At 36.7% G+C, this 27851-nt stretch overlaps 1 protein-coding gene across 1 annotated transcript; it reads left to right on the top strand.

The window, feature by feature from the left end:
* LOC132304553 (thiamine-repressible mitochondrial transport protein THI74-like) lies at positions 1-27851 on the top strand. The gene is made up of 8 exons (XM_059802296.1): positions 1-351; positions 3822-4196; positions 4971-5185; positions 17672-17742; positions 17876-17977; positions 26742-26859; positions 27287-27422; positions 27499-27851. Exons 1-8 carry the CDS (start codon positions 268-270, stop codon positions 27562-27564), a joined length of 1167 nt encoding a protein of 388 aa, XP_059658279.1. The 5' UTR covers positions 1-267; the 3' UTR covers positions 27565-27851.

Raw genomic sequence — 27851 nt, 5'->3', positions numbered from 1 at the left:
AGAATTAGCCCGTTGCGTTTACTTGGCACCTGCCAGTGTCATTCTCACGGATCAAAGAGAATACCCTCTGAAAACTTCTAGGTGAGAGAGACACACACACTGCTGACTAAGCGTTTGACAACTATTTGGACTATTTCCTCGAGCTATTTTGCTCTAGTGTTGTTAACAAACAAAGAAACTCTGAAACTAGAAATTTTTTTTTTGGAGAGATCATGGAGGAGATCTCATAGAAATATTTCTCAAAATTGATTTTCTTTTCTGTGTTGGATGATGGGTTGGAGATACAATGCTGGGTTAGGCTTGATTGGCACTGTTGTAATCATATGGGTTGCCTCTGCAGAGGTTACTCAGGTTAGAGGACTTTTTTCTCTCTCTATGTGTGTGTATATATGTATGCTTCCTTCCTCTTGATTGTTTATTAGGTTCTGTTTTCCTTTGTTGCTGGGATTTTTTTGACAGTGACTAGCCAATTAATGTGTTGAATTTAGTATGCAATTAACCTCATAGGGTTCAAAAGACATGTGAATTTGGTTGATAATTTGAAGTAAAACCCTGTTTGGAAATTTGATAAATTTTGTTTTGGTCTTTGAAATTTTACGGGATTCTGTTATTACTACTTCTTTGGGGGTATTATGGATTGGATTTCCCACCCCCCTTTCTCTCTCTCTCTCATTTTCATTGGTTTTCTATTGTGATGATTTTATGGACTTTTTGCAATTGCAAGGACTTTGCATGTGTATTTGTTTACTACTTTAACCATTCAAATTTCTATGGATTTGAAATCCACTTAAGGAAACCATATATGTCACCTAGTCGGCATACTTTGTATTTATGCGGTTAAAATTAGGTTAGGACTTTTCCTTCTTTGTCAAATTTTCACTCAATACATTGTACTAATCTCTGAAATAACTATAGTAATTCATACCTAGTGTTGTATTCTTTTCGTAGGAATTTGGATGCGTTATCAGGGAAATTGCTAGAACAATACATTTCATGTTACTGACAAGATTTTTCTTGCATTACTTTCGGTATACGCATGCTGTGTTGTGTATAAATTCTTCTTATCTTTCTCTTCTTTGTAGATGCCTTTTCTAATTCTTAACTCATTTCAATGAAATAAGTTATGTCAGTAGATAGTTCTTCTCACTGAGAGAGGACGCTTCTAAATGGTTGGATTGCCATTGATGATGCTACTCATAGGGAGCTAACACTAAAGTGCCTGCAAACATCTGATTAGTCTAAATAGAAAAATGATTTTCAGAGTAGGAAGAAGACATTTAGAATACTTTATTAGAGATCGATGTTATTCACAAGTTATTGACCTTGTAGAAGATTCTAGCCTAGCTAGCTCAACTTACCAAAGGACATCTTCATCCATCACCCGCCTCTTCCAGAATAGATTACCATCCCGTGCAAATTAGCAGAGAAGAATAATAGACTGTATATGTCCTTTTGCTTGTAGAATACCACTAACAACATGGTGAAATAGTAAAACATATTAGTTCAAAATTTTTATGCCCTTTCCCAATTCCAAGTATGTAACTCCCTTAAAGTGATACATATAAATATACCATTTTTGAGGAGCATTAAACAGTATTCAATTCTTTACCTGCACGCATTGTAGGTTTTGTCATGGGAACAAAACAAATCATGACAGTTCAGTAAGAAATTGCTAAGAATATGACACTTAGTCCTTTGCTTAGAAGCACTGGCAAAGTGCAAACAACTGAATGTGCTAAGCTTTTGACACTAATTCAGTCCTTTTCTTAGAAGCACTGCACAGTGACGGAGCTAGGAATTTTCTTTAGTGGGCCCAACCTTGAATTCTAATAAGATTATAAAAAATTTGAACCAAAATAATGAGTACAAAAACGTAAATGTTGATTCATAATATTTCCTTTGAACACATTTATAATGGTTATGATGATTTTTCATGTTTTGAATACTTCGCGTGATAACTATCAGTGTCATTAAATATAATCTTTCTTAATATCTATAATGAAATATGGATTTGTTTTGTTGTATTTTCTGTGGTAAAAATAAATAAAATGAATAAATAAAAAAGAACTAGACAAGCAACAAAAGCCATTGGGTGAACCTAGTCACCGAGTCACTAAAATATGCTTCTTCCTCCCTTCTTTTCCTTTTCTTCTTCTCTCTCTCTCTCCCCCTCTTCTTCTTTTTTATTTTTTTGGTCTTTGCATTGAGCTTTTAAGACTAAGGTTCTTTTACAATCTATGGGGGCCTTTTGCAATATCAAAATATAGATATGCAAATATAAAATTACAAAAAAGTTGGGTTGGGGCAGCTGCTCCCACCGGACCAAATGTGGCTCCACCACTGATGGTGCCCCATAATTGAATGGAAATTGAACAGTCGATCCATCTCTGCTAGAATTTGAAGATAATATTGATGCTTTTTTTTTATAATTATTATTATTTTTTTAATTTTTAAATTAGAACATGGAGATTTGAAAAGACCTAAAATATTATTTTAACAAATTTTTAAATGGACAGAGATTCGTCTTCTTTCTTTCCCCTTGATATTGAAAAGAGGACATGAAGATTCATGGAGCAAATGATTTCAAAAAAAAAAATTAATAATAATATATTCAACAAATTAGAGTATTGATGCTATTTTGGGTGATGGATTGAGATAGGGGGGACTTGGGTTTGATTGACACTATCATGTTCACGTGGGTCACCCCTATATGTTACTCAGGTTGGTCATTGATCTTGTGGGTATTATGTATGTCTAGTGCTCAATTGTTATCTTTTCATAATCAATGAAACTGACTTTCTTTCTTCTATAGCCTTCATATCCTTCTGAAATCATCTCCTTTCCTCTTTTACCATTCGATCGTGAAATCAACCTCAAATCGAGTACGATTAGGGTTTACCGACACTCAAGATGTCAATTCCTACCAACATCAACTGACCGTGGTCTTACATCAGAACCAATCAAAAGGGTTCAAAACATCATTTTATATTAATATTTAGTTAATTACATCGTTCAACGTGATATCATAATCCATCCTTTGAAATCTAATGCAGTGTGGGAACTCCATTCTCTTCCAGAGGAAGAGTTACTGACCTTCTTTAACCATTCAGTAAACTTTAACCATGTTTTACAGCATGCCACCTTATTTAAAGATGCCAGAAAGTCCTAAAGATACATATGCCCTTCTAAACTGGCCAAGACAAACATTGTAACCTAATAAGATCTAGATTACATAAAAAATTAAAGTTCATGAGCTACACTTGGATGGGTTGCAATTCGAGAGAAACTCTTAATCCAGCTCAGAATTCAACTCTTACAAAATTATAAACTTAACCAAAATAGCAATTTTAGAACACCAACCTCTATATATAAACAATTAGCAACTAATAAAAAAATTCTAAATTTGTAGTATGGCTAAACTAATAATCCTGAACCAGGAATTGAAAATAGTAAGACCAGAGGCTGAACACTTACTAAATCTAGAATCCAAATAGTCCTACTCCATACAATTACTATTATCAGACAAGGCATGAGTTTCTTTCCCCACTTGTTGCTAATGCATAATAATTGTTTCTTTGAGAGGATTTTGTGACCATACCAGTGGTCAGTAATGATAAGATTTACAAGTCTGTGAAGCCCATTGGCACAACTTTTAAGAAACTTATGTGTAATCTTAAATGCCTGTGGTGGACAGGACTCACATTTTGTTGTGTAAATTTCTGATGCCACTTACAATTCACATTCTATCCTTTTATGCATTTTAAGGATATGATTTATTCTGATTAAGATTCAAAATTCTTATGAACACTAATGTGTTGCAGAAAATATTTGTGGAGTATAAACAGCCATTTGCACTTACCTATTTGGGGGCCTCTCTTATGGTGATCTATCTTCCAATAGCAATTTTTAAAGATTGGATCTGCAGCATACTGGACACAAATTTGCTTGAGAATTTTTGCAATGGCAGTCCTATCGTGAGCTCTTCAACTGGACTAGATATTCCTCTTAGAATCGACGAATTTCATCATGGTACTGGAACAAGTATGAAAGGCTGCCTAATTACTGACAAGGACCTTGGTGAAATGGAAGAGGGGTGTCCTCTAACATATAATGTGCTTGATCAAAGTTGTGAGCGTAATTGGTGGGAAATTGCCAAATGGAGTTTCTATCTTGCTCCTATATGGTTTGTCACAGAGGTAAAAGTATTTGATATTCTGTTTTATATTTTAAAGCAACTATCATTGCAGTGAAATCTGAAGATGCAAGCAAGGATATCCATGTGATTTGTAGGGGTGGATTCTCTTACAGAACTACCTTTTGATATGTAAGTAGCTAAGTTGTCATACAGCCTTTGGAACAATACTGAGATCTCGTGTTCAACTCTTCGAGGCATCCACCAGTTGTTTGGTGGATAATTGCGGGTATCTCAAAAGGGATTAAAAAAAAAAAAAACAACAACAACAACAAACAACAAAAGGAAAAAAATCTCACTAGGAAAGAGTACCTTTAATTCTTTCTTTTCTTTCCTCTTTATTTATTTTTTTCAGGGGGTGGTGGATTGACTTTAACAGGTAGAAAATTTTAAGCGGATTCTACCTGCACCAATTAAAGAGGGATGTGAAGAAGTTCCATATTCATAATAAGAAATATATTTAAAAACAAAGAGGCCTGTAGGTTACTGATGTTTCGAACTGTTTATGATTACTCTTCATTTCATTTATTTGTTTGAAAGTAATTTATTGCAGATAATATTAAATTGACCCTAAAAATTCATATGGCGTTTTATCCCATGCACTTGAGCTGGTCTGATGCAGTGTGCTCTTGGACTATCCTCAAGTTCTGATTGATGCCAACTTTTCAGTATTTGAATACTCTAATAAGTTTTGTAGGATGATCTTTAGGTTACCCGTAAGAGACCGCTTATAATAATAGCTTTATGTGACTAGTTATAATGCTTTAATGCAATGCAGTATTTATCGAACTCTGCACTGGCAAATACTAGCGTTGCAAGTACGACTGTCTTAACTTCAACATCTGGCCTTTTCACACTTTTCTTTGGAGCGCTTCTCTGCCAGGACTCTGTAAACATTTTAAAGGTTGTTGCTGTTTGTATTAGTATGGCTGGTGTTGCATTGACTACAGTTGGAAAAACTTGGGCCTCTGATGAAATGTTGAGCGCCTCTGAGTAAGTTAAAATTTAATTGCTTCGCTGTAATAATTTCTCACATGATGTCATGCTTCTTTCCACACCTATATCCTACCTCTACCATTGTTTTGATCCTGGTCACTTGCAAGTTTAAGCTTTTCTTAAGGAGTTTCATGTGAGTTGATTTGTGTTTATTTGGTGATTTTTTCCCATGTTATGAAATTTTTGGTGCTCCTTTTGTTGGAACTGTTTGGGTGCTTTGTTGATTTCTTTTTCCCTTAGTATCTGGAACACCTAATGTAGAATGCTAATAATAACTGCATTCTCATCCTGTGTTTTGTTTGGGTGAAAACTAGAAAATGATCCGAGGATACTCCGCAAAGGCCATTTAATTCTTACTAAAGTTATGTGATGATGGGATGCCAAATGTGATAACATTTTAAAATCACTTGTCCTTGGTCTAAGGCTAGATTATAGAGAGTGGTGAGGTGGTGTAGGCTTATATACTTTATATGGATTTCTAGATTAGAGCATATTATGATATGATAAGGTCACCTACAATGCATGGCCAGTTTACTTTTCATTCAGTAGATGATGGCATGCAATGTACAGGTTCCATTCATTGTTGAGAAGCATGTTTAAAGTGAATAATCCAATGCAAGTTCACAACACTCTTATATCATTTTGCTGGAGAACAATGACCTATCAGGAACTGATTTATTATTTTGATATTGCCTTGCAAAAATAGACAAAAAGGAAGAATGAGAAGAAAGTCTTGGTATGTCACCAAATTGTATATGGAACCAACCTGTGAGCCTCTTATGAGATTTTATGAATCATTTTAGTACTATTCAAATGCTTTAATACCATATTGAATGGCCTAAATTGTCTGATAGGTGGTCCATAGCTTAATTCTCAACCAAAAAAAAAAAAAAAAACTAATACATCAGTACATCAACTATATCTTCTTGCAGTCATGTTTATTACAGCCAACATAACCTATTTTTTTAGTTTAAGTGAAAGTGTTAACTGTGGTATGGCCTACATGTTGTGGTTTTTGGAGTTTGATCACGTGTTAATTATGTGAAGAATTGGGGTGTTTGAATTTACTGATTTTTTGGTGTTTAGTTGGCTACTGGCATATCGCAACCGGTTCCGCCCTACAGAAACGGTTCTGCGTGTGGCGTTGCAGACTTGGTTTTGGCTACTGCCAAAACACAACCGGCTTACAGGTTCCGTTTGGGCAGTAAGTTACACTACATTAGTGTATGACAAGCGCAACTGGTTGCGTGGTGTGGAACCGGCTGCGCTTCCTTGGGAAGTTGCGAAAATTGCTTTCCATATTGGTTTCTGACTCTACAAAAGGCAAGTCTTGTGGGGCAAGCTGTATTCCTTGGTCTAGGGGACTATTTATACAACCCTAATCAGATTTTAGGGTTGATGTGATGATCATAACGTGAGTAAATGATTAGATTAATTTGTGCCAACACAAGAGGGAACAATTGAGAGAGGTTGAGAGGAAGATTCTCCATTGTAATTCTTCATCTTTTTTATAGTGGAATTTGTTTGATGCGCTCCTTGGACATAGTCCTAAATTTTGGGTGAACCACGTATGTCTTGTGTTCATGTGTGTGATTGTTTTTTTTTTTTTTTTTTTTTTTCTTCGTGATTGCTTGTGTTTATTCCTCGAACATCGTTGTTTTTGGGTTTTGTAATACCCCTGATTTTAAAAGGATAGTCTCGGTATTTTTTAAAAAAAATTATTTTAATTGCATTTAATTATTTAGTTGATTTCTTGGCTAATTGTTTACTTTTAGTTGATTTCTTGGCTAATTGTTTACTTGTTTAGTTGATTTAATTATTTGTTAAATGTGTTAATTGATTTAATTGTTTAAATGAAATTGTGTGTGATGATGTGTATTTATTTAGGAATTTAATTGTTTTATTTTATTTTTATTTTAATATTTTTAGGGAATTGGATATAGATAGTAGTAATGGACCAACTAATTGGGCTCCATGGACTACTTGGATAAGGGGTTTAATGGGTACGGATAATTACCCATGTATATGTATATTTAATAAATAAATAAATATATATATATATAAGGAAAGTCATATATATTTATATATTACATATAAAAAGGATTACACATAGATTATACGTACCATATATTTTAGTTACCTTTTTAGTATTTAGATTTTATTTTATTTTTATTATTAGTTTGGCTTGGATTGGGAAAAGGATTAGTGTTATTTTATTTGACTATAAATATATAATTATAGGGTTGTGAAAGAGGTTAGAAAATATATTACGTACTATATTTTAGAGAGAGAAAGAAGGAAGAGGAAGAAAGAGAAAAGGAAGAAGGAGGTTAGGGTTTTTTATCTAATCCCTAAAGGCAAGTTCTAATTCTTCTCTTCTCCTTTGATTCGTACCCTATGCATGCTAGATTAATTCTAGGTTCTTTAAATAAATTAATTGAATCTAATTACATGAATTTATTTGGAAATTGTATTTCATGTTTTAATAATGGGTTTTAATTAATCTGTTATGCCGAATTGGCACTATTGGTGGCCTTGATTTTTAATTTAATTTAATTTATTTATTTTATTTTACTTGAATTAATACTCGCATGTGTCAGTATTGTGTATATATATATGAAATCAAATTTTGTTCATGCTTAAAGAATGCACACGAAACGAGGGAAAATTAATGAACCAGTTTATATATTAATCGGTGTATGCATATATAGGTAAAGTCATTAGGTGTTTTTGCATAATTTGTGCGCGCCGAACGAGAAAACCATTGATAAGGGATTTAAATAAAAATCAGACTATGATATAAAGGATAATGAGACTTTGTGTTTTGTCATGCACGCCGAACGAGGAAGAACATCACAGGAATGTTTCAGTTTATCTCATTGTATTTGCAATTGAAATTTCACTTCATTTCTAATACATACACGCGGCACGAGGATGGAAAGGTTAGCTTAGAACAATTTGATATTGTGAGAAATTGTTAGAAAGGAATATGGTATATTACAAAAATTAGTGATGCATTAAATATTTTAAAAGTTAGACTAATTAATGTTGGATATTAAACTGAGGCTATTGTTTTGTTATTAAGGAATTTTGTATTAAATATTTATTTATTTAATAGATTCATTAAGAACTGAAGTGCATAATTTAAGTTTACATGTTAAGTATGGGTTTAATTGTAAAAGGATAAATTAATTAAACATGGTTGGGTTAAATTATTTTAATCAATTGTTTAGATTTAAATTAATTTAAACAAGGCATGGAAATGTACAATTTAGTGGAGTTGCATGTTAATTTCTTGTGATGTAAATTAAATGCATGCCACTTAGAGTTGATATTTTGCTCAAGTAAATGCAAAGGATGTGTATATGATTTTTATCATATTTATTTGGATTGTTATATGTAAACATTATTGACATTATCCTTGGATTTGAAATTTTTATTTGATTATGATATGGATTAATGCACCATTATGGGATGAGGGCATATTAGGGACGGATTAACTTAAGAGTTAAGTCCTACCTATTTTAAATAAGGGAACGGATTAACCATAGTATTAAGTCCTACTTATTCGTGTCAGGTCAACGGAATAGTTGGATGACATATTATTAAAATAATAATTGGATAGTTTATTTTGATGATTGGATAGGACGGATTTTATATATATAATTATACGCCATGATATGAGCTTAAGTCTCAGGATCAGTGGTTAGGGTGCGTATATTGCCAGGGATGTGTAGCTAGATATAGCGTAGTTGTGTACCCTGGTAGGTCTAGGTACTCATGCCCACTATATGTGCGTTTTGCATGTTACCTACTATTCAGGTTGAGACAACTCTATAGTCTAGTGAGGTTCCTTTAGTGTGTATATATCTATTTATGGACTATTTAGTTATTGTTGAATTAATTAGGATGTGTACGTGTATCGGGTCTCTGTTTGGGATGTAGTAGATTAGAACTTGTATGTGGGCCTGACCCACCATTATTTTTCAGGTGTTCGTCAGTTCCAGTCTTAGAGATTGTTCGTGCCAAGCAGAGACAGTCATTCACTCTTCCGACTCTACGTAGGACTCTTCTTCATGGTTTAATTATTAGTTTTATTTCAGTTCAGTATTTCAGTTAGGATATTGTTAGGGGTCCACAATATGGATTCCCGAGTTGTAGTTTAATTAATTACTAGTATCCGAGAATTGGAGGATTTTATTATTGGATTTTTAATTATTATTTATTTGAGAATTTTAAAATAAGGATTTATTATTTAGTTTCCTTCAGCTTATTATTTATTTATTTTTAATTCATCTTGTATTCCAATGCTTGTTTAAATATTAATTGTTTGATATCCCTTGTATTCTGTGCTCGGACTTGATCACCCGTGGCTCTAGAATCGAGGGGTATCACAGTTGGTATCAGAGCACTCCAGGTTCAAGTGTCTCTAGGGATCTATCGTTTTAAGACTTCCGCGTAGCGTATTCTTTTATTTAGAGCCTAAGATTAGGATTCGTTGTATTCTTTACGGTTCGGTTAAATCGTACTAATGTCTGTCTTTCTATGTTAATAGAATGGTTAACGCTAGAAGAAGAAGGGACAATCAGAGAAACAGGCAACGAAGGGAGGCGGCTCGTAGGCAGCGTCAGGAGGATGAGGGTCAGTTCTATGAGGAGCATGAGGAAGTTCAGCAGACTCGGGATCAGGGAGGAGATCCAGAGTTTCCTCCTCACATCAATGACCTTATTGCTCGGGCTATAGAAGCAGGGGTAACCGCTGCACTTCGGAATCAGCCTCAAGTACAGCCGGCACCGTTACCGGCACCGGTTGTTCGGATTGATACTTGGGAGAAGGCTAGGAGTTCTTTCACAAAGGGGAGCCCACCTGAGTTCACAGGCTCCACCGATGCGAGAGCAGCTCATCAGTGGAAACAGGACATCGAGCGACATCTTCGCTTGGTTCAGTGCACGGAGGTTCAGAAGCAGATGCTTGCTACTTTCAAGCTAGTTGGGGATGCACTACAGTGGTGGGAGTCAGTTACCACCGCAGCGGAGAGGATGGCATTGACTTACGATCAGTTCAGTGCACGCTTTGATGAAAAGTATTTCCCTTATGCAATCAGGGCAGCCATGAAGACTGAGTTTCTTAATCTGCAGCAGGGGAACATGACAGTAGCGGAGTATGAGCAGCAGTTCACACGCTTGTCTCTCTTTGCACCGGAGGAGGTGGATACAGAGGAGAAGAAGCGCAACAGTTTCGTCAAGGGACTGATGTGGTCTATCAAGAGAGCTATTACGGGTAGTCCAGCCTATACTACTTATGCTCAGGTGGTAGACGCCGCTCTACAGCAGTATCAGTTGACCGTGGATTTTAGACAGGCCAAGGGTGAGAAGCGGGGTGATCGAGACTCTGCTAATCAGTCAGCTGAGAAAGGGAATGGGAACGGACACCGACAGAATGACAAGGGCAAATTCCAGGGACATCAGCCTTGGAAGAAGCACAAGGGTGGTTCAGATGCTCAGCAGAATGGGGCACCTATTCAGAGGCAGCAGAATGGGGGACCACAGGCAGGACAGGGTCAGCCACAGGCTAACCGACAGAGGAGGCCATTTGGTACTTTCCAGGGTAGTTGCTATACTTGTGGAGAGTATGGTCACACTTCCAGGCAGTGTCCTACAGTAAGACAGGGACAGAGACAGGGACAATATGTGCAGCAGGGGCAGAGGGCACCAGTGCCTTTACCAGCTCCACAGGTTCCACGGATTCAGGGACAGACATATCCAGCTTTACCAGCGCCGCCGCAGCCTCAGGGACAGGCATCGCAGCAGTTACATTATGGCAGGGTGTACAACCTCATGCCACAGGATATTCGGGCACCTCAGGCTATTGAGGGTAAGTTTTCTATTCGTGGTTTGCATGGACGTGTTTTATTTGATACGGGTGCTACACACTCATTTGTAGCTAGGACTTTTGTTGCTTGAGCCCAACCCACCATATGAAATGTTCAACCCAAGCCCAACCCTAACCCTAACCCTATCCTTAACCTTAACTACTCAACCCAAGCCCAACTCATCCTTCTACTTTTAAATTCGGGCTTGCAATTCGGGCTTAGATTCCGCGCAAAAATTTCGGGTTAATTCGGGTTACTCATATGGTTAATCCTTACGCCGAAAATTTAATATGATCTTGAATTAGTTTTAGATTAAATTACTCTTAAACAAGAAAAAGTCTTTAAAGATTTTTAATAAATTGCAAACAAATTTTTAGAAAATTAATTCTCTTAAATGTTAACGTATAATAAGTTAAGATTTAACAAAAGAAGTTGAAAAGAAAAAAAGTAATCATAGTTTAAATATTATATATAATGTATTTAAAAGTAAAAATATATATGAAAATAATATTAGAATTCAGGTTCAGGTTGGCTCGGGTTGCTAGCACTTCAACCCAAGCCCAATCCTAATTAAATTCGGGTTGAGATTTTTCAACCCAAGCCCAACCCTAATTGTAAAAATGATTGCCCAACCTCGTGAAAAATCGGGCTGGGTTGGGCTCGGGTTGGGTTCGGGTTACCCATCCCAAGTTGCACCCCTACTTGTGGGTCTATAGCAGTTGCAGAAAACAGAGAATATTACAACCTTTGGCACCAGAGAGTGAAAGGGGGGCTTAAGATTATGCACTTTAAGGGTAAACTACCAAGCATACAGGCGATTGATATTGACTTCCATGAGAGTTGTGTGATGGGCAAACAGAAGAGGGCCAGTTTCAAGAAGAGTGGCAGGGGAAGAGATCTCAGAAAGAAGAAGCTTGAGCTAGTTCACACAGATGTCTGGCCAGCCTCAACCTCAATCTCATCCATTGGCGAAAAATCCTACTTCGTGACTTTCATAGATGACCACACGAGGAAGGTATGGGTTTATTTTTTGAAGCACAAATCTGAGGTATTTGATGTGTTCAAGAAGTGGAAGGCCACGGTGGAGAATGAAACGGGCTTGAAGATCAAGATGTTGAGGTTAGACAATGGTCGTGAGTATAAAGACACTGGGTTCAAGAAGTTCTGTTTTGAGAATGGGATCAGATTAGAGAAGATTGTGTAAGGAACCCCACAGTAGAATGGGGTGGCAAAACGGATGAACCGAACATTAACAGAGAGAGTCGGAAGCATGCGCATATATTCGAATTTACCAAAGCAGTTTTGGGCAAAGCAGTCAATACAGCAGCCTACCTAATTAATCGTGCACCATCGGTGCCTTTGGAGCATCGAATACTGGAAGAGGTATGGAGTGGCAAGGAGGTAAATCTTTCATGGTTGAAAGTTTTTGGTTGTATTGCATATGCGCATATTAGTAACTATACTAGGGGAAAGCATGACCCTAAGTCACTAAAATGCATCTTCATTGGGTATGGTGGAGATGAGCTTGGTTATCAACTCTGGGATGACCAGAAGAAGAAAATCATCAGAAGTAGAAATGTGGTTTTCAATGAGAAGGTGATGTATAAGGATAGAGATGCATCATGGTCAACTAGTCCTGTATAGAGTATGCCTGAATTTGTGATGCGTGGCAGAATTCTGGACAGAATGGTGAACATGGGTATGGTGGAGATAAGTTTGGTTATCAACTCTAGGATGATTAGAAGAAGAAAATCATCAGAAGTAGAGATGTGGTTTTCAATGAGAAGGTGATGTACAAGGATAGAGATGCTGTACTGTCAACTAGTGCTGTATAGAGTATGCCTGAGTTTGTGATGCAAGACAGAATGGTGAATAGTTTGACAAGTTCGTTTTTTACCCGAATATAGAGTTTTTTTTTTTAGGTGGAAACGACTCATTGAGAAAAACCCACTAGCTTTAGCTTCTGGCCATGTTGGTTTTCGGCTGAAAACCTTCGTTTAGGGCTCCGAAATCGCATTTTATTGTGTTATAATAGGAGGCCTGTGGATTATTTCAGGATTTTTGTTCGAAGCCTTAACGAAGTTGGAATGCTTTGAGATTTTATATTTAGTAGTTTTATTTGATTAGGTTTCTTGTGAAATTTTTCCAGAATTTTTAGAGAGAATTTATTTTTAGACTTATTTCTAGGATTAGTTTCCTTGTGTTTTTAGTTTCCTTCTAGTGTTAGGTTTTCTCTATTATAAATATACATGTATTGCAAGAGCATAATTTAACCTTTTTTATCAATAATATTTCAAAATTCTTTATGAATTTTCTTTTAGTTTGTGGATTCAAACAACCCTTCCTCGTGGATTCAAGGCAACCCCATTCCTTGTGAACATTCTATTGCTTTCTGCTACGTTAGTTGGTATCAGAGTCTTGATTTACCCTGGGTTGATGACGATTGCTCGTTTTGGTGGCACTCACTTTGCCGACGATGATCGCAGAGTGTAGGCCCCTTGGGCAGCCATGCATAATCAAGATGGGTTCGTGGCAACTGGTTTTGGGATAAGTGGCAACCAGGTTTGTGGTTCAGTTTGAGTTCGCCCTGATGATGTGTCTCGTAGCCAAATGAATATGAGTTATGTTCCCTGGTTTTGGGATAAGTGGCAACTAGGTTTGTGGTTCAGTTTGAGTTCGCCTTGATGATGTGTCTCGCAGCCAAATGAATATGAGTTATGTTCCCTGTTTATCCACGTAGGCCTCCAGCCTATGCGGATTATTTCGATGATTCTTCCGATGATGAGGAGTTAATATTCAGTGATCGAGGTGGACGCAACAATTGTGAATTTCAGGTAAAACTTGATCTACTTACTTTCAATGGAAGTTTTATTATTGAAGATGACTTGGACTAGATTGAAAAAGTTGAAGGATTTTTTGAATATTTTGATGTACTTGAAAACAAGCGAGTTCTGCTTGTGGCCTTCAAGATTAAAAGTTGGACTTAAACTTGGTGGGAACAAATACAATTTTATCGAAGGAGGGAAGGATCATAGCCTGTTCGGTTGTGGTACAAGATGAAACGGATTTTCATGGCTAAATTTGTACCACTAAATGATGAGGAAATAATGTATCAAAAATATCGAAATTGTCGGAAAGAGAGTCCATCTGTCAAAAAGTCTATAGAGAAAATTTACAAGAAAGATAGTGGCATCAAGGATAATAATAATAATTTTGTTAAGGCAACGACTGATATTATTGAGGTTGATCAAGAGCAAAATTATGTTGCTTCACCTATTGTAGTTGAAGAAGATGAATGAACGGATGTGAAAACATTAATTCCTTTGCAAGAGTTGGTAGATGCAGAAAAGGGCTTTAGCACAACAAAAAAAGAAGATGGTGACACGGAGTTCGATGTTGAAATTGAGCAACAAGAATTAATTGATGATCAACGGGTTAATATTTTTTCCAAATCAGATATCCAAGATGGTATGGAAGAATCTGGGCTTCAAATTGGTGAAGTATCATTATTTAAGCATATTGTTAATGAAGAATTATTTATTCCGGAGTGTGCCAATGAAAATATTGTGGTGTTGTGCTATTGAGGTTCTTATGGCGGTGATAAATATGATTTTGTGGTCATGTTATTCGCAGCCAAACTCAAGGAAGAGTTTTTTTTAAGTAGAGAGGACTGATGCAAGACAGAATGGTGAAAAGTTTGACAAGTCCGTTTTTTACTCGAGTGAAGAGTTTTTTTGGGTGGAAATGACACATTGAGAAAAACTCACTAGCTTTAGCTTCTGGGCATGTTGGTTTTTGCCTGAAAACCTTCGTTTAGGGCTTCGAAATCGCATTTTATTGCGTTATAGGAGGCCTGCGGATTATTCCGGAATTTTTTGTTCGAGGCCTTAACGAAGTCGGAATGCTTTGAGATTTTATATTTAGTAGTGTTATTTGATTAGGTTTCTTTATCTATTTTAAAAAAAAATTTAGAGAGAATTTATTAGACTTATTTCTAGGATTAGTTTCCTTCTAGTGTTAGGTTTTCTCTATTATAAATATACATGTATTGCAAGACCAGAATTTAACTTTTTATCAATAATATCTCAGAATTCTTTATGAATTTTCTTCTAGTTTGTGGATTCAAACTACCCTTCCTTATGGATTCAAGGCAACCTTGTTCCTTCTGAACATTCTATCGCTTTCCGCTACATTAGTTTGTTGAGTTGGGTGATGTTCCGAACATTATTGTTGCGAAGCAGTCAATTGAGGGTTCATGGCCAGAACTCACAGAGTATAGTGCACCGCGGATTCTAACTCCTATGCTTGTACTCAGAAAGTCCATTCGTCCTCATGTACCAAATCGGCGGTGTATGGATTACATGTTGCTCACAGATGGTGATGAGCCTGAATGCTATGATGAGGCATGTCAGGTTGAAGATGCTAGTGAGTGGGAGCTTGAAATGGAGGATGAGAGGAAGTCCCTTATCTCCAACAAGACATGGGAACTAGCCAAGTTACCCAGGGAAAAAAAGCTCTTCACAACAAATGGGTGTACAGGGTCAAAGAGGAATATGATAGTTCCAAAAGATATAAGGCGAGATTAGTGGTCAAAGGCTTTCAGCAGAAGTTAGGGATTGACTACACATATATTTTTCCCCTGGTTATGAAACTGATGCCGCCTTCCAAGTGGATACGAATGATTAAATCGTTTTCACAACAATATTGAAACGACTTAACCATTCAATGCAAGAGAAAAGGAGAAATTGCAAAGCAAATTTTATTTGCTGTAAAATATAATAATAATCTCTTCAATTAAAACTGATTGAACCCTAGAAATTACGAGGCTTTATATAGAATTTCTTCCTCCCCAATCCTAGCCTTATATTAGCTAACTACCAAATATAAAATAAAACCAAAACAGAAAACTGCTGAAAATCGGAAAACTACTCAAAAAAGAAAAGCTGATGAAAATAAGAAAGCTACTCAAAATAAGGAAACTTTCAAAATATGGAAATTTTCTGAAAAACAAAAATTCCTTTGCAAGAATTTGAAATTTTGCCTGCATCAGTCTCCCCGTGTTGGAAAAAACTCGCCCACGAGTTTGGAGCAATTTTCCATGATCAATAAAAAATATGCCAAAAACCTTGGGCAGTAAGATATACTACGTTAGTGTACGACAAACGTAACCAGTTGCATGGTGTGGAATCGGTTGCGCTCCCTTGGGTAGTTGCGAAAATTGCTTTCCATATTGGTTTCTGACTCTACAAAAGGCAAGTCTTGTGGGGCAAGCTGTATTCCTTGGTCTGGGACTATTTATATAACCCTAATAAGATTTTAGGGTTGATGTGATGATCATAACTATAGTGTATGATTGGATTAATTTGTGCCAACACAAGAGGGAGCAATTGAGAGAGATTGAGAGGAAGATTCTCCATTGTAATTTTTCATAGTGGAATTTGTTCGATGCGCTCCATGCACGTGGCCTTAAATTTTGGGTGAACCACGTATATTTTGTGTTCTTGTGTGTGATTGTTTTTTTTCTTTGTGATTGCTTATGTTTATTCCTCGAACATCGTTGTTTTTGGGTTTCCGCCACAACACTACACAAAATGACGGACCCGGGATTTTTTTTTAGTGGGCGCAACCTTGAATAATAGTAAATTTAAAAGAAAAAATGAACCAAGATAATAAATACAAAAATATAGATGTTGATTGACAATATTTCCATTCAATACAATTATAATTGTATTCGTTGAGTTTTCACCATTTGATAAGACAAGTTGTGTAAACATGCTTCTTCCTCCCTTGTCTCACTCCCTCTCTCTTCTTGTCTTTGTGTTGGGTTTTAATATCAAGGGTATTTTTATTATATTGTAGGGGAATTTGTACAAATTAAAAGATAGACATGGAAAACTAAAATAACAAAAAAGTTGAGTGGGGGCAAAACATGGCTCTACTATTGATATGCTAACTTTTATTTAATTAAATAAGATTTTGCTCTACTATTGATATGCTAACTTTTATTTATTTACATAAGATTTTGTTTTCTTTGCAAACACTATAACAACATAATAGAGAGAGAGAGAGAGAGAGAGAGAGAGAGAGAGACAGTTGATTACTCTTTTTCACAATTTAAAACTTTAGTGGGGCAAGTATATATTGTTGTTCGGGGCTTATTTGTTATTACTTATATAATGTTGGGGCTTATGTGCAATTTCTGAAACTTATTATTATAAATATAATGTGGTGGAAGGATGAAAGAATTCTTTCATTCTTTCTCTCTTTTCCCATCTCTCTCTCTCTCTTTTTCTCTCATCCTCTTTCTTCTCTTTTTCTTCTTCTTATACTTTACTCTTTGATTTGATTATCTCTTAAAGTCAACATATATATCATTAAATATTTAGTGGGGGCAGTTTGAGGATTTTAATCAGTGGGGGTGGCCTCCCCCCATTCGGACCTATGTATGCTTACACAATTTCTTAGACGGCCATGCTAATTTTCTTTTTTAGGGACAATAAATTGAATATGTAAAGTGATGTTCCACATTGATGATGTTTATATTTTGCACAGATTTGCTTTATCTTATCTATGTCCATTGTCTTAAAACTTAATTCTATTTATAAACCTAGGAGCAAAAGGCATTGCATTATTGGCGACATTTTTGGTCTTCTCTCAGCAGTATCTTATGGCTTATTTACAGGTAGAGCTTTTAATATCTGTATTTCAATGGATATTACTATTTGAAACTTGGAACTTTGGTGATCAATTTCAATTTGATAATGTTGTTATTAGTCTCTTTCTTAATTTGTAAACTACTTAGCCACTTAGTGCAGTTCTGCTCAAAAAATCTGCTGGATCAAAAGGAGACAATGTTGATGTGCAAAAGTTCTTTGGATTCATTGGACTGTTCACTCTCCTTGGCCTTTGGTGGATTGGTAAGAGGATCAATAATCTCAATTATTTTTCTCTGTGTCGCAATATTTTAGGGTTTAAAGAAATCTACATGTGAAAGAACTAAAATATCTCGTCTTTTATTATTATTATTATTATTATTATATATAGATGAATTAGAGTGCTTCAGTTGATTTTCTAGGATCTGAGGTGGAGCCCTAGTATAAAACTATAACTAAATTATAATAGAAGGATTTAGATGTTGGTTCTACAAATAGACATTAATGCAGGACTAGCAAATAAGGATTGGTTTGCATAGCCACATGGTGTTTATATAATTTTACCACAGGATGCACCTAGATGAAAAGCTACCTGTAAGAATTCTGTTGTGCCTGATGAGATAATGGTCAAATTATGCCGGGGAGTTCTACGATCATACTATAATGATAACACCTGTGTAGCTTCTTGTATCCAGGGGTGGAGCCAATGTAGGATGTGTGTGTGTGTGTTTTTTTTTTTTTGGTGGGGGTGGGATACATCCACTATATTTATTTAATTTTTTTATTTTTATATATGTGTGTGTGTGAGAAATTTTACGTAATTCCCCCCTAAAATTTTCAATTGTTAAAATTATCTCTTAATTTTTTCCTCCTTTTTTTTTTTTTTTTTTTTTTCTTATCTCTCTCTCTCTCTTACTCTTCAAATTCCTTTAAATTTCCTTAAAAAGTTACATTCTCCTTCTTCAATCAAACCCTAGTTTTTTCCTTTCAAAGTTCTCTCATTTTTTTTTTTTCATCTTAAAATTATTCTTTTTGCACTTATTTTATGATGTATGTATTGTAACCTTTTTTCTCCTCGTATTCTTTTTATTAATCTTCTTCTTTCTTAAATTCATTACTGTAATTTTATGAACTCAATGTGTGTAATTCCATGCATTGCTTTCAAAACATGAAGACCCGTCGAGGACAGTTGTAATTGTACTCAATAGAAATATTACTGTTAGCATTTATGATACCACGATTTATGGTATAACTTACCATAATAGCAGAGATTTGACTATGCATATAATAGCATATATATGATACCACGATTTATGGTATGACTTACCATAATAGCAAAGATTTGACTATGCCATAGAATATGCTTTAGAATAAGTTGTGATTTGATTTTGATTTGATTTAGTTTCCTTTCTTGTAATATGAGCATGTGCTCATTTTATCTATAAATACTAGAGCTGTGAATGGGTAAGTCATCTCATTCAAGCCTTTACGCAATTCTCTCTTTTCTCTTCTTTTTATATATTTCTACTTCGTATCAGAGCCAACACCTTTCCACACCTTTCAACAGCCTTGTTACTTGTGCGACAACTACCTTAGGCTGTTTGTGACATCGTGTGATGTTGCCTACACATGTTTTTCTGTGTTGCTGTTTTGTGATCGAAAACAGGTATTTTTAAGTTTTACAATTTCTTTTTCACTCTTCTAGGGTTGGGTAAATTGGGATAGTTGGTTTCCAACACCTAGAAGGGCTTGGGTAAAAAAAAAAATTAATTTACAAAGAGGTTCCGAATATTAAGAAGGAGGCTGTCTGGCTATATGTAAGCGGGCAGCGCTCCTTAAAAAAGGTATGTATTTGGATTTTTCGAGAATGGTCTGAGGAGACATTGTTTATGGTCTGAGGAGACCCTTTGATTTATTAACAGAATTTGTGGTGTTTTTGGAGTTCTTTTTATTGTCGTGTGACAGATTATGGTAGATTCAGGGTCCTCGACTGTTAATTCTCTTGGCTCACGTTCTGTGGGTGGTGGTGCCATTTTTCCCACCAACTCATCAGAAAATCCAGGACTTTAAATCACCACAGTGAAGTTGGATGGTTCCAACTCTTTAATTTGGGCACATTCTGCCAAGATGTTCATTGGTGGCAAAGACAAGATTGGCTATATTACTGGTTCTGAGAAAGAGCCAACTGAGTCAGAGAAGGCATATCCACAGTGGTTTGCAGATAACGCTATGATTATGTCTTGCTAGTCAATTCGATGCAACCAAACATAGCTGTTGGCTATATGTTTTGAAGACTGCTAAGCAAATTTGGGATTCAGTTCAACACACTTATTCTCAGAGGCAAAATAATGCACGAATTTTCCAGCTGGGGCGAGATATCACCAGGATTTCTCAGGGTGACTTGACAGTTTCAGGTTACATCGCCAAGCTTCGTGCTATTTGGGTGGAGATTTCAAATTATGATTCCTTCCACTCTTAGAAGGATCCAGATGATGCAGTTTTATATGCAGGAATTGTGGAGAAGAATCGAGTGTTTCAGTTTCTTGCCGGGTTGAACGACGAGTTTGAGTATGCTCGTGTTGGGCTTATCTTCATTCCCTACTCTTGAGAATGCATATTCCTATGTGTTGTCAGATGTGAACCGCCGGACTCATCCATTAGGTGTTGTTTCTGTTGATTGTTCTGCTATGGCAGTTCGGATTCCCAACCTTTCAGGAACTTCACCATCCCAGTCAGTTCAGAGCACTACCACCGGTCCTTCTCTGGGACGACATCGTGGACGGTGTGACCATTGTGGAAAAATTGGTCACATCAAATCTCATTGTTATGCTCTACATAGACGTCCATCGCAACAGAAATAACAGCCTCGATCCTCTGCACATTCTGTTACACAACCAGTCTCGTTGTCAACTCCTGACAACCCTGCCTCTACATCTTCTGCCACAGTTACCTTGACTCAAGCTGATTTGGACAAGTTCAAGCAATTCTTCAACCAAATGGAGGCATCATCTCAGCCAACCTCCACTTATGCCCACTCAGGTACTATTGCGTATGCACATAGCGTATCTACATCTTCAACACCATGGATCATTGATTCTGGTGCTTCAGACAATATGACTGGTATGACCTCACTCTTCCAATCTTATAGTATTTGCTTTGGCCAACGCAAGGTTTGCCTTGCGGATGGCTCTCCATCTTCCATTGCTGGGAAGGGTCACATATCAGTTACTCCTTCATTAACTTTGTCAAATACACTTCATATTCCAAAGTTGACCACAAATCTTATTTCTGTTAGTAGCGTTACCAAACAATTAAATTGTAGTGTAACGTTCTTTCCCTCTCATTGTATTTTTCAGGATCTGGTGTCGAAATGGACGATTGGCAGTGGGCGTGAAGTGGACGGTTTATACTTGTTGGATGCTCCTTTGTCACCGTAAGCACATTCAGCTTCATTTTCTAATATTGTTTCATCTAATAAAGCCCAGCTTATGCGTTGGCACATGCGTTTAGGACATATTTCTTTTGATTATTTGAAACATTTATTTCCTTCCTTATTTTGTAACGTGGCAATGTCAGATTTATCCTGTGAAACATGTCATATGGCTAAACATGTTCGTTCCAATTATCCTGTTAGTAGTAATAAATCTGCTTTAACACCTTTTGATCTTGTTCATTCAGATGTGTGGGGTCCTTACCCAGTTACTTCGAGTCTTGGATTTCGATATTTCGTGTTGTTCATTGATGATCATAGTCGTGTTACTTGGGTTTATCTTATGACAACCAAAAATGAGGTATACACCATTTTTAAAAATTTTATGACAATGGTTCAGACTCAATATGATCGTACCATTAAAAAATTCCAATCTGACCAGGGTACAGAGTACATTTATGGGGAGGTACAACGGTTATGTACAGAATTTGGGATTGCGCATCAGCTGGCTAATGTTAAAACTCCTCAACAGAATGGTCGTTCTGAGAGAAAGAATCGCCACATCCTTGACTTAGCCAGAGCAATCTGCATTGGCATGAATGTTCCCCAGTCATTTTGGGAAGATGCAGTTCTTACTGGTGTTTACATCATGAATAGGACTCCTTCTAGGATTCTTAACTTTGCAGCCCCACTCTCAATCTTACATCCCAATTCATCTCTATTTTTGATTCCTCCACGAGTCTTCGGGTGTGTGTGCTTTGTTCAGCAGTTGGGGCAAACTCGTACAAAGCTTGACCCCAAGGCTTTGAAGTGTGTGTTTTTGGGCTATTCTCACTCTCAAAAAGGTTATAGGTGTTACCATCCTCCCAGTCATCGGCGGTTTATATCCATGGATGTTTCTTTCTTTGAGCATACACCATACTATAGTGGTTCAGTTGGTTCTCAGAGTGAATGGTTCCCATTGAATATAATGGATGATCACCTTCTTCCGTCTTCAACTCTTCTACCATTACCTGTTTCTTCTTCTATAATTCCTCCTCGTGATACCCCTCCAGCAGGGGGAATTGTTCCTTTTTCACAGGTTTATAATCGGAGACAACAGGTACAAGCTTCTATCCCCACGATCGACTGCCCTGTTCCTTCAGCACCAGCTCCGCCTTCTCAAGCTATTGTTTCGCTTGATGATCGCCCCATTGCTCTTCGAAAGGATAAACGTTCTTGTATTTACCCTATTTCTAATTTTGTTTCTGATTATGCTCTCTCACCCTCCTATCGGAGTTTTTTTGTTTCTGTTGCCTCGGTTCCTGTTCCTTCCAGTGTTGCAGATGCGCTAGCACAATCTCAATGGCGTGATGCTATGACAGAAGAACTACAAGCACTTGAGAAAAATCAGACTTGGGACATGGTTCCGCTTCCTATTGGACGAAAGGCTGTGGGTTGTCGTTGGGTGTTTACAGTCAAGCATAATCCAGATGGGTTAGTTGCTTATTTCAAGGCCCGATTGGTTGCCAAGGGTTATGCTCAGACTTATGGCATAGATTATCAAGAGACTTTTGCCCCTGTTGCCAAGATGAATACATTCCGTGTATTATTTTCTGTTGCTGCAATTCGATCTTGGCCTCTATTTCAGTTAGATGTCAAGAATGCCTTTCTTAATGGTGATTTTCAAGAGGAGGTGTACATGGTTCCTCCTCCGGGCTTTCGTTCTCCTGCTCATTCTAGTATGGTATGTCGTCTTCGTCGTTCTCTATATGGCCTCAAGCAGTCTCCTCGAGCTTGGTCTGATCGCTTTGGCACTGCTATGCTCAAGTTTGGTTTCCATCAAAGTGCAGCTGATCATACCTTGTTTTTACGTCATTCAGGCGGTAAGACAGTTGCTCTCATTGTGTATGTCAATGATATTATTCTTACCGGCGATGATACTACCGGAATTAATGAGGTTAAGAGCTATCTTGGCCGTCAGTTTGAGATTAAGGATCTTGGTCCCCTATGATACTTCTTGGGCATTGAGGTGGCTCGCTCCAAGACTGGCATTTTCATCTCTCAACGCAAATATGTTCTTGACTTGCTTTCTGCTTCTGGTCAGCTTGGCGCTCGTCCTACTGATACTCCGATTGAGCAGAATCATCGATTGGCTGATTCTGAGGGGGAGTTGTTGTCAGATATTGGTCAGTATCAGCAACTTGTGGGGAAGCTCATCTATTTATCCATGACTCGACCTGACATTGCTTATGCCGTGAGTGTCGTGAGTTAATTCATGCACTCTCCTCGTGCCCCACACCTTGATGCAGCTATTCGGATTCTTCGCTACTTAAAAGGGTGTCCAGGCCGTGGTATTTTGTTTGCTAATCATGGTCACTTACGTGTTGAGGCTTGGACAGATGCTGATTATGCAGGATCAATTTCAGATAGGAGGTCTACTTCAGGTTATTGTACCACTGTTGGTGGTAACTTGGTTACTTGGTGCAGTAAGAAGCAGGATGTTGTCTCTCGATCTAGTGCAGAGGCAGACTATAGGGCTATGGCTCTTGGGGTAGGTGAGTTGCTTTGGCTGAAAACCTTGATGACAGACTTGTGCCTTCCAGTGTCGCTTCCATTCTCACTCTACTGCGACAGCAAGTCTGCCATTAGCATAGCAGCAAATCCCGTTCAGCATGACAGGACTAAGCATATAGAGGTGGACCGTCACTTCATTCGAGAGAAGATCATCTCTAGTCAAATTTGCACTCCATTTGTTACAAGCTCTCAGCAGCTTGCAGACATTCTTACAAAGGGCGTCAGCAAGATTGTGTTTGAGAATGCATTGTCCAAGTTGGGCGTTTCAGATATCCACGCACCAACTTGTGAGGGAGTGTTAGCATTTATGATACCACGATTTATGGTATAACTTACCATAATAGCAGAGATTTGACTATGCATATAATAACATATATATGATACCACGATTTATGGTATGACTTACCATAATAGCAGAGATTTGACTATGCTGTAGAATATGCTTTAGAATAAGTTGTGATTTGATTTTGATTTGATTTAGTTTATTTTCTTGTAATATGAGCATGTGCTCATTATATCTATAAATACTAGAGCTGTGAATGGGCAATTCATCTCATTCAAGCCTTTACACAATTCTCTCTTTTCTCTTCTTTTTTCTCCTCGTATTCTTTTTATTAATCTTCTTCTTTCTTAAATTCATTACTGTAATTTTATGAACTCAATGTGTGTAATTCCATGCATTGCTTTCAAAATATGAAGACCCGTCGAGGACAATTGTAATTGTACTCAATAGAAATATTACCAATCAATATTTTGGTTCTTATATTTGTCAAGTATTTATCTTTCTTATAATACTCCTTGATTAGCATATTGTTTTGCAATGATTTTTTTCCTTGCTTACCTTTTGATTTTAACAGTCCATATTTGTCATGTTAGTTGAATATATATATATATGGATTTTATCAAGTACACTGCCCCCCTCCCCGAAATGAAATCTTGGCTCCGCCCCTGCTTGTATCAACTCATTTAGAAGTCGGAAGGATATAACAAGTGGTTTGTTTACATAGAATTCAACATTATTCAAGTTAATGAGAGCTAGTCTAAGTTCATCTTGTGCTGATTTCATTAATGATAGAATACTTGAGTTGCATAAACCCATAACTCAAATGTTGATTGGTTAAGGCAGTAAATTTCAACAGACACAACATTGTAGTTCCTTAAGTAGTTTTCTTCTTGTTCTTGTTATCTTCTCTCTCACACCAAATGTGGTGGAGTCTCAACTCGTTTTTGGACTCCCAGTTTTCTTTTCTTCAGGTTTTGTTAACAAGTAGTGATATGATGAGTTTAAACTCCGCAAGTTTGAGGATATGACAAAAGTCAATTGGGTCAATGGGTTTTATATAAGGAAGTTTTGAGTGTGGAGAGGAGAAATGCATTTTATTGGTACACATTCACTGCATCCTTAAGCTCAGACAGCTTGAACTTGTTTAATCTCCTCTCTTAATCAGTTCTCTTGGTTGGTTGTTTCTCAAATCAGAGGAATGCAGCATTCTTTCTGTAAATTCATTGAGAAAAGATGGGAGTTGGCATCATGGAGAATGAAATAAATCTGAATGAAGGGATCCCTGGGATGAGGTTACTGAAATTAACACCAATTGTCATTGGATCGTGGTACATGGAAGAACATGAGATGCTCAACTTGGATATTCTTTTAATTTAGATTCAGCTAAGGAAGCCTAAAACTGTTTACTATTTTTGAACATACAACACTTCCAAGAAGGCATTTTTGTCAATGAAAATGTGGGATATGAAGGCTGACAGTGATCAGCAACTTGTTTCATTCGAAGGGGAGATCACTATGACAATGCAGGGTTGTATTTGCATTATTGTGGTCCGAGAGACCTTAAGGGATGTTTTTGTTGATACGAGGCTTTCTTTGTTTAGCATTTTTTAGTAGGCTTTGAATTTGAATCTCTTGCTTTAGGAGGAAGCCCATTAAGGGGGCTTATCAAGAAGAGTGGAAAGTTTTGATGGGTTCATGAAGGAAAGTTGTTTTGATTGTGTTGACCATAATGATCTTCCAATTTTAGTCAATTTACTCTTGATACTCAAATCCATCATGTGGAATTACACAATTTCTTTACAATTCTAAATTGTATGGAGGCTGTCTGCAGAAATTGGCTTTGAATTTGTGTGATGCAGTGGAAATTATTACGATTCTTAGTTTGTTTTTTAGGTTCCGTTAATCACTTAGTTAGGGGTATTACATCTTGTGAAATCTAACAAGCAAATTTGGTAGTACAACGTGGGGACATAAGCAGAATCACTAAAAGAAATTAGGATGTAGTAGTCTATTTAGATCAAAAATATACTTACTAATTTAAGACTCAAGAAAACAAAAAGACCAAAATCAAAGACACTCCAATTTAAGTTGTAGTTAAAAAGTGGAATCATTCAACTTCCATGGAAATTCCCCATTGATAAATGGCACTAGGTACTTACATATTGCTTCTCCATGGGCTATGATGCCACAACTTTTAGGAAACTCCCAATCTCTCGAGGTGTTTTGAACATCAGGTTGTTTCTTCTACAACTTAACTAGACCAGTCCCTCATCCCGATTGAGCTTTTGCAATGAGATTTTGACAGTTCCTCTATGGGTGTGGTGGGTTAATTTAAATTTAGGTTTATTCTTCTAGTGATTGTACCCTTGTTACATTACTTATCATAGGTTTCTGCTTTGGGCAATTTGGAAATCCTTGGATTACAAATAATTACCTGCAACCAGTGAATTCTTCTATTCGAAATGAGGTGGGCAAACAAGACGTACGCCCCTTTCAATTGGTATTCCAGCATTGTTTTTTTTTTTAATTTTTTTTTTTATTATTATTTTTTTTATCTCTTCTTCTAGAGATGAAGTAACTGTTGTTTCTCTTCTGTAATTATATATTTCAATTTTTACTAGTGTGGCATGTTGCGACACTGATCTTGTTTCATTCTGTTTGCTCTGTACATGACATGCTTGGTTTCGTGAATTGTTGTAGTTTTGAAGCTAAAATGTCTCTAACCAATTTGTTTTATCAATTTACGTTGTTAAATGCAGTATGGCCACTAAATGCCGTGGGGATAGAACCTCAGTTTGCATTTCCACATTCAGCATCCATTGGTGAAGTTGTACTGTTAAATGGCTTAGTGGGGAGTGTTCTCTCAGATTATTTTTGGTATGTTGAGCAGTATTTACATACTCATGGGTTGTTGGAAATAAAAAGGACACGGGAGTTTGGCATTTGAAGAAAATCTCCATCCTATAGAATGGAGTAATCACTAAAATAAAGAAGGTTTAATGAAGTGGATTTGTTGCTCAAAAAAAGGATAAATAAATTGATGCAACTTTATTTTTGAAATCCATATACATAGTACTGAAATGACATCAATTTCAATTGTGGTTTTTCTACTTCTATAATTCTTTATTCCATGTCTGGAAAACTGAAGAATACTGCTACTGTCATTAACAGGTTTCTTTTTTCTTTAATTTGGCACAAAAGAAAATGGATCATATATACGTAGTATATATTTTTAGAGTTGTGATATGGGACTCACTTAAGTTCTATAAGTATTATTAAATCGTAACAAAACAATTTGAAACAGGGCCCTGTCCGTGGTTTGGACGACGCCATTAGTTGCAACACTGGGTATGTCCTTGACAATTCCACTAGCAATGGTCGCTGACATGTTAGTCCACGGACGTCACTATTCTGCAATCTACATCCTTGGATGCTTCCAGGTATGTCTAATTTATTTATTTATTTTTCCGAATAAATGAAATGATTTATTTTAATTTTCCACATTTGGGAATTCAGGTTTTTGCAGGATTTGTTATTGCTAACCTCACTGACAAGTATCCACGTCAGAAAGACGAAGGGTAGCGTTTTTTAGGTCCTGAGCAGCAGAAGAGAAGCGTGTGTATTCCGACTATAAAGAATGTAACCTCTCTAAGTTTTAAGAGACAGGGTCAGACCTGTTTTCAACATCTAACGTAATTACACTAAACATGAGACATGAATTGTTGTTGTTTTTGTATCAATCTGCTATAAATTAGAATTTTGAAGCGCTGTGCTGTGTGACGCTGCATTGAACAAAAATGACGTTTTTAACTTTCCACACAAGGCAATGTTGGTGCTAAGTTCAGCAGCCATCTTGGTTTCTTTCATTA

The sequence above is a fragment of the Cornus florida genome, unplaced genomic scaffold, assembly GCF_030987335.1.
Source record: "Cornus florida cultivar Cherokee Brave unplaced genomic scaffold, ASM3098733v1 CherokeeBrave_3.0.0_Hap2_Chr04, whole genome shotgun sequence".
NCBI classification, from domain to species: Eukaryota; Viridiplantae; Streptophyta; class Magnoliopsida; order Cornales; family Cornaceae; genus Cornus; species Cornus florida.
This window is presented reverse-complemented; position numbering and strand designations above follow the sequence as displayed.

Coding starts and splice junctions, on each gene's coding strand:
- LOC132304553 (XM_059802296.1), top strand. CDS start 268: ATGATGGGTTGGAGATACAATGCTGGGTTAGGCTTGATTGGCACTGTT. Junction 352..3,821: donor CCTCTGCAGAGGTTACTCAG/GTTAGAGGACTT, acceptor AATGTGTTGCAG/AAAATATTTGTGGAGTATAA. Junction 4,197..4,970: donor CTATATGGTTTGTCACAGAG/GTAAAAGTATTT, acceptor AATGCAATGCAG/TATTTATCGAACTCTGCACT.